This window comes from Zootoca vivipara, chromosome 10 (assembly GCF_963506605.1).
Source record: "Zootoca vivipara chromosome 10, rZooViv1.1, whole genome shotgun sequence".
Classification (NCBI taxonomy): Eukaryota; Metazoa; Chordata; class Lepidosauria; order Squamata; family Lacertidae; genus Zootoca; species Zootoca vivipara.
In genome coordinates, this window is record NC_083285.1 from 33,085,648 (window position 1) to 33,104,995 (window position 19,348).

Sequence of the window (19,348 nt, forward strand, 5' to 3'; positions counted from 1 at the left end):
AATTACAGTTTAAGAAGGACATTGATACAGTAGAGTGGTTCCAGAGGCTCAGCCAGGGCTGTGAGGGGTCTGGAAACCAAGTTCTGTGACAAATGGTTGAAAGAACTGGGTATCTTTAGTGTTTAGACGATTAAGAGGAGATTTGATGCCTGTCTTCCAGTTTCACAGAGAGATTTCTGTTCCATTGTGGAACAGTTTTTACCCTTAAGAAGTTACCTAACATTAGGAGAACCATCTTAAGGGTAAAAACTGTTTGACGATGGAACAGAAAATGTCAAAAAGTGATGGCTCTTCTTCGTGGCAGCTAGATAGCCATCTGTCAGAGTAAAATGATGCAAATGCACCCTGTATTGTATTTCCTAATTGAGCAATGTGGTTCTAAGATTTAACAAGATTACTTCCAAAGTTGCTTTCAATTGTAAAATTTTATTATTCTTCTCTCTTCCTTTGTGTGTGTATCATATATGTGTCTTCGTTAAATATTTTCCTTTTAAAGGTGGAAATAAAACTGCAGAAGCCCACCCAACATTTTCTTTTGGACACTGCAGCAAAAGGGATAGGGTATCAAACACCCATCCAGAGGCAATTTCACTTTTGGAAAAAGATTTTCATTTCCTTATTTTTTTGCCTGATGAAGAATCTCTAGGTCATGTGCAAGACTATGTTCCACCAAAGTTTATAAACAGTATTAAGCAAGGCTAATTATTTACCAGAATTCAATATTCACTCTTGCATCTGCTCTTCATTTTGCATCTATATGAATTTTAAATAGCTAGTAAAACAGCTGTAAAACAGTCTGTATTTTGAAACAGAAGGGAAAAATAAATCTGTATTGCCTCAGTGGATGCCAATATTAAAGCTGCTAATAAAAGCAGAAAATTAGTTCTGAGGTCCTCTAATGAAGAGAGCAGAATATCCAAGTGGCATAAACATAATACAAAAGTGATGCTATATACTGAGCACTACAAAAACAATAGTTAATTGTTTCAGTATGTGCAAGCATCTCATCTAAAGTTCATAACAATAGAGCCTTTCCAAAACAAGGGGATTGTGGAGTGAATATATCAAAGAGTAACTGCCTATAGGCAAAGCAGAGAGCAACTGGAAAATTAATTCAACCTCTGTGCTTGCCTTAGTATCCCAAAGTTGTGACGTGTTGCTGTGACTGAAGTGTTCTTCTACATCTATCTTATTTTCAGTATGCCCATCACTGCTTTGTCTCGAACTTTGTGATTGTTATGGATGAAGAAAAGGCCACTACAGTGGCATGGTTCCAACATAATAACAGAACACCGTTTGTTGTTCTTGCATGAATCTTGTGGCTTCCCCTCTCCTCTTCATACTGCAAGATGAGATTGAAAGCTTCTGTTTCTTGTTAAGAGTCAACCTCAGTTTGCTTTTGTCTTAGAACTCTGCAAATGATGGTACATTCAGGTCACTCTACAATCCTTGCAGCATTGAATCTTGCCCCTTGCAAGTGTAGTGCAACAGCCTTTGCATGGCGATGTTAGCCGCTGTTTCTGCTGTATTGGAAGCATGATGAGAAAAGTTGCAGATAGACATCCCTTCACCCCTACCCATACTATTTCAGCATGGCACAATAGGGAAGGAAAGTGGTGTGCAGTTTTCCTTTAACAGACCAAAGGAGGAGTGCCAATTCTCTGGGATTGCACCCAATATTTGGGCATCAACACAGACAGAAAGGAACAGGCCAAGGAAGTAATGGTGGGTTTGGGAGCATTTCTAGAGCATAGCTTGGCCTACAAATGCTTTGTCCTCCTTCTGTGGACTTAATGTATTTTAGAAGATGGGGAAAATTTCAGGATTTAGGCATAGTTTCTGTGGAACATGCATGCAGGTTTTTGTGTATGTAATATACTACTCATATATATCGACCACAGGGCAGTAACTTTCCAGGCCTTTGATAACTATCCTGTCTTTATTCAGATAGTTGGAAAAACCTGATTTTCTTCTTCATTTTCTCTCTGAGAGTAAGTATTGCATTTTTTTCAGGGAGTTTTTCCAGTCTTATATCTTGCATCCTCTTCAAATATAATCACTACAATTTTGCATCCTATGCAATCATATAATTTTGCTATAGTTATCCAATTTTCTATCTTTATCCAGAAAAAGTTTTTGAGCTTTATTCTTGTCTCTGTCTTTCATTGTGGCTTAGCACAGTATCATTCTAGTGACTTATCGCCAGGAGAGAGAGAGAAATACAACAGCTGTGGGCAGCAGGCCTGAACTTGGGATCTATTATTATTTGAGTTACTATATTTAACTGTTTAGCCTCTTGCTACAAGTCATACATCCTCAGTGGTGTACACAAACTTAGATCTTTGTTCAGCAGTGCTCTCTCAATCCTATAAAATAATAAAAAGAAAAACCACCAACTAGTGAGTGATCTGTTGTAATATTAAGCCAACCACTCTGTGGCTTGTTTCTCTGTTCAATGAAATGAAGAGCTCCATGCAACTTACTCCTTGTAAGAGGACAGAAGATTGCAGGCAGCATGTATCATTCACCAAAATAAAATAATAGCAATTACCCCTATGTCACTTTATTTCTGAGTGGGGATTTGAACTCTGGTCTTTGAGATCCTAGTGCAACACATTAACAGCGCACTAGCTTGTGTCATGCTGTTATTGTATGCTCTTCCGTGTCTAACCTGTTGTAAATGGAAAACTAAGGGCTGACTGTTCAGATGTTGCCTTCTACCCTGTTTTCCCTAATTTAAGACGTAGTCATAAAATAAGCCATAGCAGGATTTTTAAGCATTCAAGGAATATAAGCCATAGCTCGAAAATAAGACATAGTGATAGGCGCAGCAGCAATGCTGGCCGCGGCAGGAGGAGGAGTGGGGGGGGGGAAGTAAGACATCCCCTGAAAATAAGCCATAGTGTGTGTTTTTTGAAGAAAAATAAATATAATTTATGTTTCTTATTTTCAAAGAAACACGGTATTGCAAAGATTCCAATCGACCATCCCTGAGAGGATGGCAAGGGAAAGTGCAGAATCTGACTCTCCAAGCATCTACACAACACAATCCATCTGTTAATGTATGGTCCCAAAAAACCTATGTAAATAGTAGTTGGCATTAATGTAAGACCTTCTGCCATGCTTATAGAGAGGCCATGCCATGGGGAGTTGAAGCCTTTGGTATTCAGGGATTCAGTTATTCAATGATTCACTCAATCTTTTTTTTCTTATATGTGACTGATATAAGCATGTAACACTCTACAAGTTTTGTTGGAGTGTATCAAAGTAATTATACTATAACATCAACTCAGAAAACTGTGGAGAATTAATTTCCTGCCCTATGCCTTGTGTTCAAAAAATGAAATAAAATTATTTCTTGCCTGCCTTCCACCCTCTCTCTCTTGCCCCCCGCCCCCGCCGAGAGTTGTGAGCTAGGGATAAAATTATCTACAGTACACAGATTCAGAAAAAGCAATACCTATATGACATAATTGATGTATGTGTGATTCTGATTGGCTGATTGTAGAAAATATATTGAGGGGCAGCTGAAGATACCCCCTCCCCCAAATGGGGAAAGTCATGCCAAAGTGACATTTTGGTCTGCCATATTGGTTAAAAATGATGACTGGCATCCAAATATTGACAATGACCACTGTTCCCAGCTTGGGAACCCTCGTGCTAGGTTTGGTGATGATATCTCAAGAGATAGTCGAACCTATGGAGAACAGATGGAGAGACAGTCAGACCACTTTCTGAAATATATAGTAGATAGCCATTCTAGGGAGCAATCTGCTTTACACTGCCTGTGAAACAACTCTAGCCACTTTCTATAACCTATCCCTGAGGAATTTATCAGGTTAAATCTACGGTACTAAACAAATCACTAGCAAGGCCCTATCTTGCAGTTACACTTACAAATTCAACCTTTTCCAACCTCTCTCCTTCCTGATTGAATGCTTCCCATCCCAGCCATGATTGGTTTGAGAGTATCCAGGAGATTGACACTATGTTCTGTCCATCCACTGGTACTGTCTTCACAGTATTCGACTTCGTTTTCAGCAGCCAAACATCTCCTTGATAAAGAAACATTTCCCAAAAACATTTCAGCAGGAACGCTACCAGTCTGTGCAGCTGTCTTTTTGTTCTTTTGTAGTATTCTCCCTCTAGATTTAACATGCCATTGATGGAAATTCCAAACACTGAAATTTATTTTAAGTGGGAGCTGAACCAAAAATTTGTGGGGTTCAGTTTTTGTAGCAAAGAGATTACTCTTTGTGGACTGCATGCATTTCCTCTGAAAGATATGTGCTGTTTAAGAAGACACCCCTCTCAAACTTTTTCTGTGTTATTTGGATGTACCCACGCAGCCACTTCCTGAAAGCATTCTGCAGATGTTTTGTTGTATTTAATACAAAGGCCTGGGTTTGATACCATTTTTTCTTGAAAGAACAAATAATTCAGTTTTCAAAAGCTTCAATCATTTCCAACCAAAAACACACTACTAGAATGTGTGCAGACATTGCTATTGACTATTCATAACAGTATTCAACCATGCAGAGGACCAGTCCCATGCAAACATAGGCTATCATTTGCATCAGCACAAATGGCGTAACCATTTTTTTAAAAAAAATCTTTGAGGTTTTGCATCAAGGCTTTGGAGGTTACAAAAATGCATATTTATAAAATCCCATTTTCTTAGCATTCAGATTCCTTAATCAAGAGAGCTAAACAGAACAAATTATCCTAAATAACATAAACAGCTATAAAAATGCTTGCCTTAAACGGCCTTTTCCTGCATATATAAATATAAATGTTTTAGTGAACTGCTTAAGCTTTTGTACTTAGAAATTCACCTCTTTTTAGTTTCTTCCTTGCTTGTGGTTAAACGTTTTTGTTTTACAGTATATTGCCAGTACATAGACCAATAAATTTGACTCTTGTTACTTTAATTAAATTCTCACTCTCTATACAATTATATTTTTCCCCTCCATTTTTCTTCTAAATGCAGAGGGTTGTTGCTACAGGAGAACAGCAGGCTTTCAGAAGCACTACATTACTATAAATTGGCCATTGGAAGCAGACCTACTTTAGCCTGTAAGTAAAGCTGCATGTTCATTTATTTTTAAAAGATGCTTTTCTCTCGTGCTGTGGTATAAATACCACTTTTGGAAGAGAGAGCCGAAAAATACATTTTATCTGTAAAGAATTAATTGTGCGCAAGGGAGGGATTCTGCTTGCGCATAGGTATTTTTCATAATACCTCCTAAGCCCCCCTACATGCAAAGGTTGCTCATTACCAGCCTTCCTTATTTATTTGGAGAATAGCTACCATTCCTGCTGAATTTTATGACAGAAGCTTTGTTTGCTCTTCAGATTCACATACCTACCTGGTTGGGGCTCAAATGTTTTTCTTGTTGCAGTAGTAGAATGTGGCATTTTATCGTACATAATCTTCTCTAGAGGAGTGGGTTGTGGCAAGAGACTTTTAATCTATAGCATGACCATTGTCAGTCATGATGGGACAAGTTCAGCAACATCTGGAGGGCTGCAGGTTCCTTTATAACATACGGTTATGACAATAAAGAATTGGACCATGTTGGAGATTGTAAAGATCAGTCTAGTTTTAGAAATAAGTACTAGCAACTGTAGTCATCATGGCTTTGATGGTTTTAAGCAAGCCTGGCTATAGTAGGGTCTCATATGAATGTGTGATATCTTTTATTTTTCTCTCACACAGCTGCCTATTTAAATACTGGTATCATCTTAATGAACCAAGGCAAGGCTGACGAAGCCAGGAAGACATTCCTGAAGTGTTCAGAAATTCCTGATGAAAATTTAAAAGATCCACATGCTCACAAGAGCTCGGTTACTAGCTGCCTTTATAATTTGGGGAAACTCTACCATGAACAAGGACAGTATGAGGTGAGACCTTTTTCCTTCCACAACCATGTTAGATGCCTTCACAAACTTCATTATAATAGTTGCTTAAAACCAATTGGTTGAGTCCAGTGTTGTGCTTAGCAGCGTTCCACCCTTGCTGGGCCAGTGGGTGATTTTTGCTCATCTTTATCTTCCCTAACCCTTTGCATTTCCTGAAGGTATGTGAGGCAGCACAGGGAAGGCAGAATCAAAGATGGCTGAAACAATAAAGTATGATCTACCACTAGCACTCACTGTGTTCTTTGTGTTTTGAATATCAGTATCTTTGTCCTTACATTGAGAGGAAATTGTTCTTGGGCATTTTTATTTGCGAGAACATGGCTTTGGGCCCAGCATGATACTTCTAGAGATCTGCAAAGGGTATGGAAGGGTGTCATTCAGTGAGAACGAAAATAAATTTCAAGCAATTGCAAAAAATAAACTATGAACAAATATCGGAACATAGGAAGCTGCCTTATACCCTTATACTCATGGGTCCATCCACCCAGGGCTAGAAAAAGTGTACACACACACACACACACACACACAACTCCATCCCTCCACCTCCGCCAATGCCTGATGTTACTGGAGGTGGCCAGGGAAGCCCTGGCATGCTAAATGCAGCGGGGAAGAATAAAGGAGGCCAATGAGGAGCAGGAGGAGTGGTGGTGAAGAAGGCGGCAGTGGGTGACAAGTGCAGGAGGCAGCAAACAGCACCCTCCTGAGGGCCCTGGATCTGCCTCCCCTGTTGTCCCCTGTTGTCCCTGTTGCTATTTGAGGTGAGTGCCTCATTGAGCCTCATGAGCAGACAGGTCCTGCATCTATTTCAGTACTCTTTGCACTGACTGACAGCAGTTCTCCAGCGTTTGGACAGGAGTCTTTCCAAGCCCCATGTGGAGATGCCAGGAACTGGGGACTTTCTGCATGCAGAGGAGTTTCTCTATCGCTAAGCTCCCTAGTGAGCTTTGGCCCTTGTCCTGTGGTTTTTATATGTTTATGCTTGGGCTAAAGTAGCCGAGCTGAGTAAGCCTCAATGCAGAGCTGCTTGTATTTTATGCATTCTGCATAAAATCAGTTGTCCTTCATATTCTTCCAGCCTTTTGTATGAAACAATACAGATTGTAATAGTGATTTGTGTTTATAGTAATCGAGAGCTATCATTGTGAGCATTTGAATCACATAATAAAAATACTCGTCTGTAGTTAAATCCTAATTTGTATATTGTGTCATTCTACAGAATTTTAAATGTAAGCTAATGAGCCTTTGGAAGTTCTTAAATATTCCATTTCCCCTTCTTCAAATGAGATGGGAAATGATGAAAATTATTCTGCATTGCGTTGAAGAGATTCATCTTTTTGTTGACTTTTTTATAAGTGGGGAATGTGACCCTCTTCATGATTAATGAAGACAATTGCATCTTTCTTGTATTAAATTTGCATGTAAAAATTGCTTCTGAAATCCGTGCTCTAATAAGAAAATTTCTTTCTTTCTTTCCCCCTGCCCCCACCCCACAGGATGCCCTTACAGTTTACAAAGAAGCAATACAGAAAATGCCAAGGCAGTTTGCACCACAAAGTTTATATAACATGATGGGTGAGTACAAAGCAAACATTTGAAAAGAAAATTCAGCATATTCACCATCAAGGTGATTAGATTATTTGTAGCTCCCCATTCGATTCCTGCAGTTTCAATCAGGATTATTTATATTGGCCATTATATATGAGACACTGAGACCTTATTGTTCTGCCCATGGTACATATTTCTGTTTTTCTGGTAAATTAATTTTTTTAGAGAATGTTTTATTCCCTCTTCATACTTTCAAAGTTTGATGAGGATTGTGGAAACAGACCTCATCCCCGGTCACCCATGAATGTACATTCACATGGGCAACTAGAACCATACATGTGTACAAATGTTTTTGTGTAATGTCTTCCACAGAAGTTTTTTTTTGGGGGGGTGGTACCAGGCTCCTTGATCAGACAGTGAGAAGCCTAGATGTCTGCACTGGTTTTTGGTTTTTGGTTTAGATTATGTATGAACCACTTTCCTACATTTGTGTATCCAAAGTGCTGTACAGTCAATAAAACCAATTTAAAGCAACAAAAGATCAATACATAAAACTCACAGTAAAAAAGCAGTAGCAGATGAATCAGGCAAGACAAATTTCAAACTCTGAATGCCTGTTGGAATAAAATAACCTTAAGAGCATATCTAGAAGTGATTAAAAAAGAGGGCCTGTCGGACCTTCCCAAGAGGGAATCTCCATAATTGTCCCACCACCACCGCCGCCACCACCACCACCACCACCACCACTGAAAAGGTCACGCCTTACTTTCATTTGTGAGTGGGTTTTCTCCATCTCAGTGAAGTCTCATGTCGCTTTCTTTGGAGGGGGAGGGGCCATTTCTTCCTCCTCATGTGGCCTGCTCTGGGCTAATAGCCTCAGGAGAGCGAGCTTGCATTTAATAGTTTGCTCCTGGCCCAAGACCTTTCTTCCAGTCTACAGCCCATGGAATCAGAGCATCCAAAGGTGATTTAAGGGCTTAAAGCAGTCTTTCACTTGATCCTGACCTAGACTAGTAAAGAGTTTGTCAGGATTAGCACATGGATGGGCAACTAGTTGATATAAAACCATCATAATCTTCTGGCCACCATATGGCTCTGTTTATATCTGCAAATGTGTGTGTTTAGTCAGCAAACAGCTTGTGACCAGGATCCCATACTGCCCACAACCTGCATTCAGCTGAATGTCTGAAAAGAGTTTGTATTATGCAAGTTGGACAATCATTTTATTTTCTTATGACAAAGAACTTAAATAATTATATACAGTATTTTAATATAGCAAGGATATTCTGAGCCAGGTGTGATCTTCAGGACTTGAGATTTAATGTTCTAGGTAGCTGCCATTGTACATTGACTAGATTCCCTGAACTGACTTCTTCTGAACAAACTGGGAAAGGGACAAACAAATTATTTGTACTTCCACTTACCATAATTATTGAAAAGGACTGAAACTAGTCTTGCACATAGCCCTGCATATCTCTTCTTCTTCTTCCTTGCTCACCACACAGTAAGATAGCCGAACTAACTCCCTGTAGAAAGCTTTGGACATTCTAAGCTTGAGAAGATAAATGCTCATGGGTGTTGTGTTTTATTTGAACTAAGGTTTATTGCAAAAATAAAAGTGGGTCTGTTTAACTCTTTCATTACAATATGTAATGGTGCTTTCAAAGAACAAGAACTCCAGTTAGACCTATTATTAACAATTTAGTGTTAAACTGTTAATATTAAGTCACTTATACCATCTGTTTTCCATGATTTTCAAGGAATATGCCCAGTGGCTTTTGCCTCACTGGTCTGGCCAGCTGGTTCCTACTTTAAATTTTTTGCTACTTTTACTGTAGATTGACATTTTTAGCCTTCAGGTTTAAAGTTTAACTGTTTAGTTCTCTCTTCTACTTATTGGTATCATGGTCATTCTTGCATTGTCTACCCAGAATGTGCATCGTATATGAAATTGTGAAATAAATTTGGTTTGCAGTATTGGTGTGATTTATTTGGCCAGGTGGTCTTGAATCAAACTAAGGAAACCATATGTTTGGCCCTTTACCAAAGGAAAACAATTTATCAGTCTTTTCATTTCACTTTCAAAAGGGAGAATTGGTATGATTTAAAATGATTATCAGACTAATTTTTTAAGATTGCATGAAGTGTTTGGTGTATGTTTTCCTTTTTTGGCACTTCATTTTAAGAAGAAAGTATAAGGGTAACACAGATTAATTGGCTTGGCATTCGGACATGCCATACAAAGGCTAAAGTCCAGCTCAGCTGCATTAAATAGGTAATCTATTTTGTTTTAAGGCTTCAATTAATTCTTGGGGTCAAAAGAAATAATGGTCCCTATGGGAACTTGAGTAGTTTAATGTTAAAATTAGGCTTGCTTGGTCCTTTTCTGTCCTGGAAATATGATATTATGCAGTTGATTGTGTTGCATTGCTCTTAAAACCACACAAGCCCACCTGCTAGAATAATTCATATGTTAGTCAGCTTAATGGTATAAATGTAAGTTGGAGCATAGGGGCTTAATTTTAATATTAAAAGGTATTAGGAAAGAGAGCAAGGCTTATACACTCAGGTTTCAGATCATTGGTTACACACATTTTCCCCCTGTAACTTCATTCCTCTAAGTGCAGCTGAGTGCCTGTCCTCCAGGTGTAATTTTGATAAATCATCTAGGTGGTATGTTCACACTTGCTTCATCATTTGTGCCTACAATTACTGGTCACAATTAGGTATCCCTCTTCAAATACACATGGTTTTCCTTGCTTGTTGTAAATATTAGGTGCCAAACTCGGAAATTCAGGTGTGGCATATGTACAGGTAGTTGTTGCAGCTGTTTTTGGCATCTGTCTGTCTCAGGTGACAATGGAGTGTGCCTCTGGGAGTGAAGTCAAACCGCTGGAGATTCACAGCGCCTGCTGTGGCTGCAGAAACTGGTAACTGCTGCCACCTGTATTGTTTTTGCTGCATTAGCAGCACAAAAGTGAGCTCTCTGGGACACAAGCCTGGGTACTGTGTATGGGCTGCTCAGATGACAAGACCACCCACTTGGTCTTGCTGATGTGGACCAAAGGAAAGCAGAGCAATACACTTGGCGGAAGTTTTGCTGCAGATGTTGCTAGAAGGAGGCATACAAGATGCACAAGAATTCAGGAAGATGCCCCTGAACAACTTAATAATACATTATGTCAACTTCTGTCTTGTAAGCATGTGCTGAGTATGAAGACTTGGAAATCCATAGTTACAGCAGTGTGGTTTCTGGCACTTACAGTGTAGTTGTATAAGTTGATCACGGAGTGGTCGACACAAATTTTGAGCTGTGGTATAAAAAGAAGGGCTGCTTTAGACATTCCAATGGTGACACAGTGGCCTGGTGTGCATAAAAACCAAGTCACGGTTTAATTCAATTGTCCAAACCCAACCCAGCATCTTAAATAGTTTGTTAATCACAAACACACTAAACTTGTAAGCCGTGGTTTGTTGTTTTATAAATCTTGGTTTAGGTTAACTATGGCTTAGCATTACTTGTGAAACTGGTTGGTGGTTCCTTTTGTCAGCGAAGGATTGCATGTGTTGTTTTCTATATAGTCAAAGCCAATGCAATACCGTGTTTCTCATATTTTAAGACATGTCTTATATATTTCGGGGGTGTCTTATTTTTTGCCGAGCCACGACTGAGCGGGAACCAGCAAAGGCAGCAGCCCGCCGCCGGCTTGGAGCTCGGCAACGTGCGCGCTGCTGCCTTTGCCAGCTCCCGCTCTGTTGGAGCTCGGCAAAGCGCCGCTGCTACGGTACCTTTGCCGGCTCGAGCTCCAAGCCGGCGGCGGGCTGCTGCTTCGCGGCTTCTTCTCCTCCTCCTTCTCCTCACTGCCGCCTTTTTTGGGCTCCAGCTCCTTCTTCCCCACAGGCTCCTCCGCGGAAGGCCCGTCCAGCAGCTCGGCCTCTGAGTCGCCGCTGCTGCTGCCGCCTCTTTCTCCTTCTCCTCCTCCGCCGCCGGGCTCTCCTCCTCCGGGCCCCTCGTCCTGGGCGGGAAGAGCGGTGGCGGGGTTCTCGGCGGCCGCCAGGCTCTCCTGGGTCTCCTGCATGGGGGGCTGCGCGGCCTTCCCGCTCGCCTCACACGCGCGGCGCACGAACAGGCAAGGCGGCGCGCTGGGCCGAAAAGGGGGAGGGAGGGGGGAGGGTGAGCGCAGACGCGCACGCAGAGGAGGCTCCCTCTCACCGGGCCATGTGCGCGAGAGCGGACCCGGCGGCGAGTCTCGCGAGAGGGGGCAGGGACCAACTCGGCACAGGAGGGGGGGAGGAACGGATTCCAAAAGCGGTGTCGTTAGAACAATCCTGGTGGTTAAGTCCAACATGGCGGCTCGAGGCCCCCGCATTAAGCCCGCCCTTAGGTGGGGTCGGATGGACCATCCCAGAAGGAGGGTGGAAGTGAAAGTAGTGTCGTGAGTAGTGGCATCGTCATTGCGTCCTTTCACTTGTGGCAGTATTGTCGAAATTGAGCGGGAAAGCAGCAGCCCGCCGCCGGCTTGGAGCTCGGCAAAGCTGCCTTTGCCGGCTTCCGCTCCGTTGGAGCTCGGCAAAGCGCGCGCTGCTGCCCTTGCCGGGTCCTGCTCATGTCTTATTTTTGGGGTATGCCTTATATTTCGCCAGGTCTTGAAAATCCTGCCATGCCTTATTTTTTAGGGATGCCTTAAAATATGAGAAACACGGTATTAAACAATCCGATAGCTTTAAAACAAACATAAGCAATGGGTCTAAAAAACAGTAATAGTCTGATTCACCCTAGTCAATACTAATTTACCACATTTGCAAATTGATAGATTAATGTATACAAAATATTTCTTAAACTGTGTAACTTTAGTGTCTTTCAGAGTGAATTGGTTTCAGCAGGCCTTTTCTTTTTTTTGGGGGGGGGGGTTGCTTCAGAAAGAAAAACACGATACCTAAGAAGCTTGTCTGATTGGTAGATATTCCTGAAACTCAAAAAATAGGTCTAGTTGCAAACCAGTTGAATATAATTTGGGGGAGTCTATAATAACCAACCTACCATATTGTATGGGTGGCTGCCCTACTTGAAAAGAACACATGAATATGCACCAGGTTGCCATGTGGTTGTGACAGTTCATCATCATTCCCCTGCTACAGCCTCCTGTCTCTGAGAAGCCATTCCTGACAGCTGTTGGACCCTTTGGAATGCAATGTGATGGGACATGGGAGACTGTGGCAGGTCAAGGGAATTTGTAGAATTTGACTAGGCTGCCTTATAGAAGCAAAATACCACTTGGGCAAGACATCTTTGGATCCAAGCCAAAGACTGTGTGTGTGTGTGTGTGTGTGTCCACGTTGACACAGCACAGTTAAGGCATAAATTCATGCTGGTGAATGATTCCTGTATTGCTCCATCCTTCTTGGAGCCAAGAGAAACAAGCCATCAGGCTGGAGTCACCATGATGAGTATATCAGCACTCACAACTTGTTTCTCTGCAAACCATGATATTAATCCAAGGTTTGTCCCTGGCTTACCAGTCATGGTTGATTTGGTAGAAACCATTAATGTTGGTTCACACATCATGATAAGTCAAGGTTTGTGGTTTCTCCTGGCTATAGGGAGTAAAGAGTGAAATGGGAACAATTCAACAGCCTGCACTAGCACTTACCATGTCATGTGAAAAGGGCCAGTGCATATAATTTCTATCTAGGAAATCTAGAAAAATAAGTCTGGTATTCTAATTGTTGTTTCCGTTTTGTCATGCCGTATGCAATGGCTCATTTATCTAATATGTACTCCATATACCAAAATAGGTATCAGAATAAACGTTAGTTTATGCAAAATCTTAGTAACAACGTGTTCTTCTTTATCTGATGAATGTGAATACCTTTATAAAAGACAATCTGGTGTTTCCAAGCTGAGTTCAGGGCCCTCATTTCGATCATGATTTGTTCATGCTCTGGAGGTTATAGGATTGCAGAACTCTTACGGTCTAAACGATTTCTCTCTTCCTTGTTGAAATTGATTAACTTTGGATTTCATTTTGCATCTCCGTTTTAGCCGTTGATTCTGCTAAATTACTTTTTTTTATATTCGAGTGAAGCCAATTAACTAAGCTCAGTGTTGATTGGATGTCTGGGTCCATAAGGAACCATTCAAGCGAAATAAATAGAAATCAACTGTGTTAACAAACACTTACAAATTAGATCAAGGTGCTTGAGCTCTCCAGAGGCTTTTGATACAGAAATGAAAGGTGTTCTTGCTCTGCCCAGACCAGGCATCCCCAACCTGCGGCCCTCCAGACGTTTTGGCCTACAACTCCCATGATCCCTAGCTAACAGGACCAGTGGTCAGGGATGATGGGAATTGTAGTCTAAAACATCTGGAAGGCCAAAGGTTGGGGATGCCTGGCCCAGATGCATGTTGAAGGAGCACTCTTCATTTATATACATAGATATACAGTGGTACCTCGGGTTACAGATGCTTCAGGTTAGACGCTTCAGGTTACAGACTCCGCTAACCCAGAAATAGTACCTCGGGTTAAGAACTTTGCTTCAGGACAGGGTGGATTTGATTTAAATCAAACTGATTTAAATCACGATTTAAATCACGATTTAAATCACTAGTCAGTAAGGCTTGATTTAAATCATAGTTTTCTACATAAAGACTAATTCTTGCTGGTATAACTTTAATATGCAAGTAGATGAAGATTTTTAGAATAACAACTTTTCATATTAGTTTTTTATCCCCAGTTTAATGGGATATTCATATTTGGACAACTTTACTGTTGTACTTAGGAAGGAGAAAAAAAATCATTACCTTAATAATAACAATTTAAATAGATTTATTCAACTGAAACAATAACATTACAGCATATGTTATTTGCTTAAACAAACATCCATGTTTGTTAACTAATATGGCTAAACAAAAACAATATATATATATATTAAGAAACTTAGACTGTCAGCCCAGCCTACACATGAAAAACTTAAATACTGTTCACTCCAAACAATCAGAAAAATACTGTTTCTATTCTATTCACTGAACTTCTTGAAACTTAGCACTGAAGGGGTTGTTTCTGTATTCATAGGTTTGTAGAACAATAGGATTAAGGTCTTTTTCTCAACTCTGTTCATGTTATAACATTTTTGCTGTGAAGAAGAGGCATGTGATCTCTGTTGAGTCAAATTCAGTTTTGAGAACTGCAAAAGTAAACCAAGCACCTGTGATAATATCTTGTAGGCAGAGAAACTGCCCAATAATCTTACAAAAACCTCTGGAAGAGCATGACATTTTGAATGGATTAATGGAATTCATTTACCCAAAAAATTAAACATATACAACCTTATTCTACATAATTAAAAAACTAATCTTTATTTCATGATGGAATAACCTTTGGATGGTAATATGTTTTCCTCAAAAAGCATTTTATTAAAAAAAAATCAATTTAAATCAAAAAAATCGATTTAAATCAAAAAAATCTGATTTAAATCAAAAAAATCCGATTTTTTTTGATTTTTTTAAAAAAATCATTGATTTTTATCCACCCTGCTTCAGGATGAGAACAGAAATCGCGCGGCAGCAGCGGGAGGCCCCATTAGCTAAAGTGGTACCTCAGGTTAAGAACAGTTTCAGGTTAAGAACAGATCTCCAGGATGAATTAAGTTCTTAACCCGAGGAACCACTGTATTATAAAATACATCTTATCTCTTTACATTTGGATTTCTTGTACAGTTGGATTTATTCATGCATAAGTTAGGCTATAAAATATTTAGGTCATTGTTTAAATCAGCTGCGGGAAACCTTTGGCTTTCCAAATGTTGCTGGCCTACAACTCCCATAATCCCTGGGAATTAGCCATGCTTGTGGATGCTGATGGACGTTGTACTTCAGCAACATCTGGAGGGCCAAAGGTTTCCCCACACCTGGTCTAAAAAGTTGCATTTCATGACATAGTTCTGACACAAAAACATTTATAGTATGATTTATATGTGTACCCAACAACAATATGCTATCTCTCTCTTTTTTTTAATCCTCTCACTTAAATACACGAGAGATCTACGGTAGTTAATTCATTGACATTTTGACATAAGATCACTTACACATGGACCAGTCCTATATCCACAGTGTTAACATCTGTAAACAGATGGGGGTTTACTGGTATTAAGGGTGAATGATAAGATTAGAGGGAACTGCAGAGTTATTTCCCATGTAGGTATTTCTCTTTCACAGTAGCTGACAATGAGACTGAATGATGGAACCCAGACATGAGCTACGCAAGTTACAAGATAATGCTAAACTATAGTTTTTTGTAACGTATACAAGTCTTAGGGCCATACTTCCATACTACTGCTTGAAGCTGGCTTTGTTTACATAAACCATAGTTAAGAATGACCACAGTTTGTCAGGGTTTGGACACAATGGCAAAGAGTGGATAGATAGAAACAGAAACAGAAGCATCCAATCTCTTCTTTGCGGTGGTGCCAGAGAAGATAGGGAACTCATGAGACTGAGTTTTGTATAATAATATAGTTTTTTATAGATATAAATGTACACTCAGATAAACATTTGCTTTGAAATTATCACCACCATCATTATTTCAACTTGTTAATTAATTGTTACACAAAGTGTAACACCTTTAAGAACATAAACAAGTGATACCATAGAAACAGAACAAAACAAATTCCACATAACAGTCATAGGAAGCTATGCGCTTCACTAGTAACAAAAGGTGTCATTGGACCTCCAAATTATTCTGCAAAAGACCACCATCACTACCAGTCTTGACAATTTTTTTGTTTCTTTTTGCTCTCTATTTCAATCTATTGCTTCCTCTATTGCTTCCTCAAATTCAATCAGGAATTGAAATGAAAGTGCACGTAGTTACCTTCACCATTCCATAATTTGTTTCCAGTATTCAGCGAATGTCATATTTGCTCCAATATTCAGTGAATGTCATATTAACACAACCTTGCAGATAAAACCACACAGCACACACATGTGTTAGTTACTGACAGAATGAAAGAAACAAAACCCTTACCTTGTGAAAGTTTGCCTGTTCACTTGAAAATAGTTCTTACTTGCCACAGATGGCAAGGTGAGCAGCTTTTCGGAAGCCTTAACAATGTGTTCTTCACCTCTCTTACTTGCCCAGAGTGCTTCAGTTCAGTCTGTATTCAAGCTGACATCCCTTGTCTTACACTTATTGTATTTAATAAAACAAGGAGAGTTTTAAGTGGAAGTGAATTGATTTAAGTGTTCTGGGCATTGTAGCACATGTTCCTTTGCACCAATATTTGTGGAATGTTTTCATTTTTATTTTTCTGTACTTGAAGCCAACGTTGAATCGTGAGACATTTTTATTAACTGGGAATAAACCAAAGGGAAGACCCTACAGGCATAGTCTTTTAAATCTGGAACAGAATGCGTACCTCCTCTGTTCAGATTATGTAAATCCAGATTTTGTTACAATTTGCCCCCACTGAGAAATAAAGTAAAATATAATTGCCTCTTTCCCCCTTGTCCCTTAAATACTAAGATGACATTCAATTACTATGCTAAACAAGGTGCCTCACAGCCTGCATATATTAAACAGTTCCTAATCTTTCACTTCATATAACAATTTTTGTCTGGCATAATTAAGACTTTGGTATTCTCTTGGGCAATTAATGAATCTTTCCCTACCTTTCCCTTTTTATGCTATGATTTAAGTAATGTACGTACAGTTGTATTTCTATCACACAGACTCTAGGGATGCATTATTAAAAGTCATCAGATTTCTCTTGGGACTGTACTAGAAGTCTCACAATTGATCTTTCTCTGTTACATGTATCATCACTTAAAGAGCAAAGCTGTCATTAATCACAATATTTTTGTTGATGCAAGGCCAGCTCAAAGTTCTACACTGCATATACGTTTCCTATCTTTGTATTAAATTGTGAGCACTAACACATCACAATACAGGGCAAAAAATGTCCGCATGAAAATATAACATTTGTTGCTATGTACGAGAGTCTTTCATACGTTCCATAATGGTTGGAAAAGGGAGATACCCGAAACTCCATAAATTCAATTTTCTTAGCCTCCGAGATCTCCACCACTCCAATAAACAGATGGGTTCCCATCTGTTTAATAGCATTTGGAGCTTCTTTAGAAGGAAATCTGTTCCTTGAGCTCACCACGGTTCCAAGCTCGCTGTCGGCTTGTTGTGGTGAACCGGCGTTTGGTTATGGGGTCCTCCGTGCTGTTCGAATTTCTTTTCCGGCACCCAGACTCCCCTTGTGCTGCGGTTCATCTTTCCCCCAGGGACATCCTCCCTGGGGTACCGAGGGGGGAACAGAGCCAAAAACCCCTGTTTCTTCAAGCCTCCAGCCAAATTTCCAGCCCAGCCACATTTCCAGCCCGCGGGACACCAAACTGGAAGCCTCGGGTGTCTTTTTTTAAAAAATAAATAAAAATTATTAGGTTTTTGATAATTTTATACATATAAAACATAACCTTTTCAAACATTCAAATACAAGGTTCTTTTGAACCTTCAGACCTCCTCCCTCCCTCCCTCCTTGGATTCCACATTTAAATTTAAGTTTGCCTCATCTTTTACCATTATCTATCTATTACTTAACCATAATTATCATAAATAATTCCACATTACAAGTGTCCTTATATCTCTGCCAAAGATTTTAACTGTTTACAGTGTTCTTTTACACTGTACAATTACAATGTGTGTACATTACAAATTTACTCGAGTCTTTAGTAAATACTTGATATTCCTGGTTATGGATCTTCCCCATCAGTTTCTCCATCTCCACATACTCCATCAGTTTCATCTGCCATTATTCTTTCTCTTTGGGGGTCTCCCCCCCCCCAAAAAAAGCTACAAGGGGAAGCAAGGCTTTTGATTCAGTATACCCACTGCCCTTTCTCTACTATTCAGTCTTTTTGTCATCTACGGTACATCTATCTCTTTTCTCCTAGTAGCCTTCTACCTGCTGAGCCTCTCACCATTAGGCGAGCCAGCCCCAGCAGCTGAGCACAGCTGTAGTCTTGTGACCTCTGCTTCTGCAGTCAATCTGCATCTCCTAGCTGCAGCACCAGCTACAAAGCAGAGACAAGGCCACTGCTACCATTGTTTTAAAAATCTTTTAACTGTTTTTAATTTGTGTGGGGTTTGTTGGTGGCGGCGGTAGTGTTCGTTATTGGGGATATGTGCCTGGGACGAGATGTGTCCTTTATTCGGTACCTGTGAATTTTTATTCACGCTGGTATATTTTAATGATGGGCGATTAAGAAATATTTTAAACAAAGCAAACCAATATATTTGCATGGTAACTCCTTAACAAATGCTTTGCAGAGCTTCGTTCGCCATTCTGTAAATCAACATGTGCTATGCAGCAATTGAAATGTACCAAAAATGCTGTTGCATGTAGCATAGACTTTAGAGACCTGTTTCAAGAGGTTTAAATCTGTTAGTCCATCAGGATGGCTAACCTGTAGCCTTCCAGATGTTGCTTGAACTACAGATCGCATCATCTCTGAGTACTGGGCTTTGCTGGGTCTGATGGGAGTTGTAATTCAGCAACATCTGCTTTGCCACAGGTTAACTGGTCTGTCCTCATGTGTTTGCAAAAGGTACAAATTGTACACATCCCTTGTATTTTCAAACAAGTGAGCTCTAAAGGCTCCTAGTTCTAAGGTAAATTGGACCCTTAAAACACATTCAGCAAATGCATGAATCCCATATAAAGGGACAGTGTAAGCAAAGAGGATTTGCTTGTGTCTGTCTTTTTTTTTTTTTTTGTAACAAACAGTAGCATTTTACAGGCCTTAATATTTTAAGCCTCCTTTTGCCCCCCCCCCAAGTAGCATCTGGAGCTATAAAAATTGATTTATTTCAACAAA

General features: G+C 40.0%; 1 protein-coding gene across 2 annotated transcripts in view; it reads left to right on the plus strand.

The window, feature by feature from the left end:
• TMTC2 (transmembrane O-mannosyltransferase targeting cadherins 2) overlaps positions 1-19,348 on the plus strand; it is a 191,346-nt gene that overhangs the window by 134,269 nt on the left and 37,729 nt on the right. For both annotated transcript variants that reach the window (XM_035126826.2, XM_060279689.1), the window contains 3 exons: positions 4,991-5,076; positions 5,720-5,904; positions 7,416-7,494. In XM_035126826.2, the coding sequence (XP_034982717.2) occupies positions 4,991-5,076; positions 5,720-5,904; positions 7,416-7,494 (350 nt within the window). The remainder of the gene's footprint in view (positions 1-4,990; positions 5,077-5,719; positions 5,905-7,415; positions 7,495-19,348) is intronic.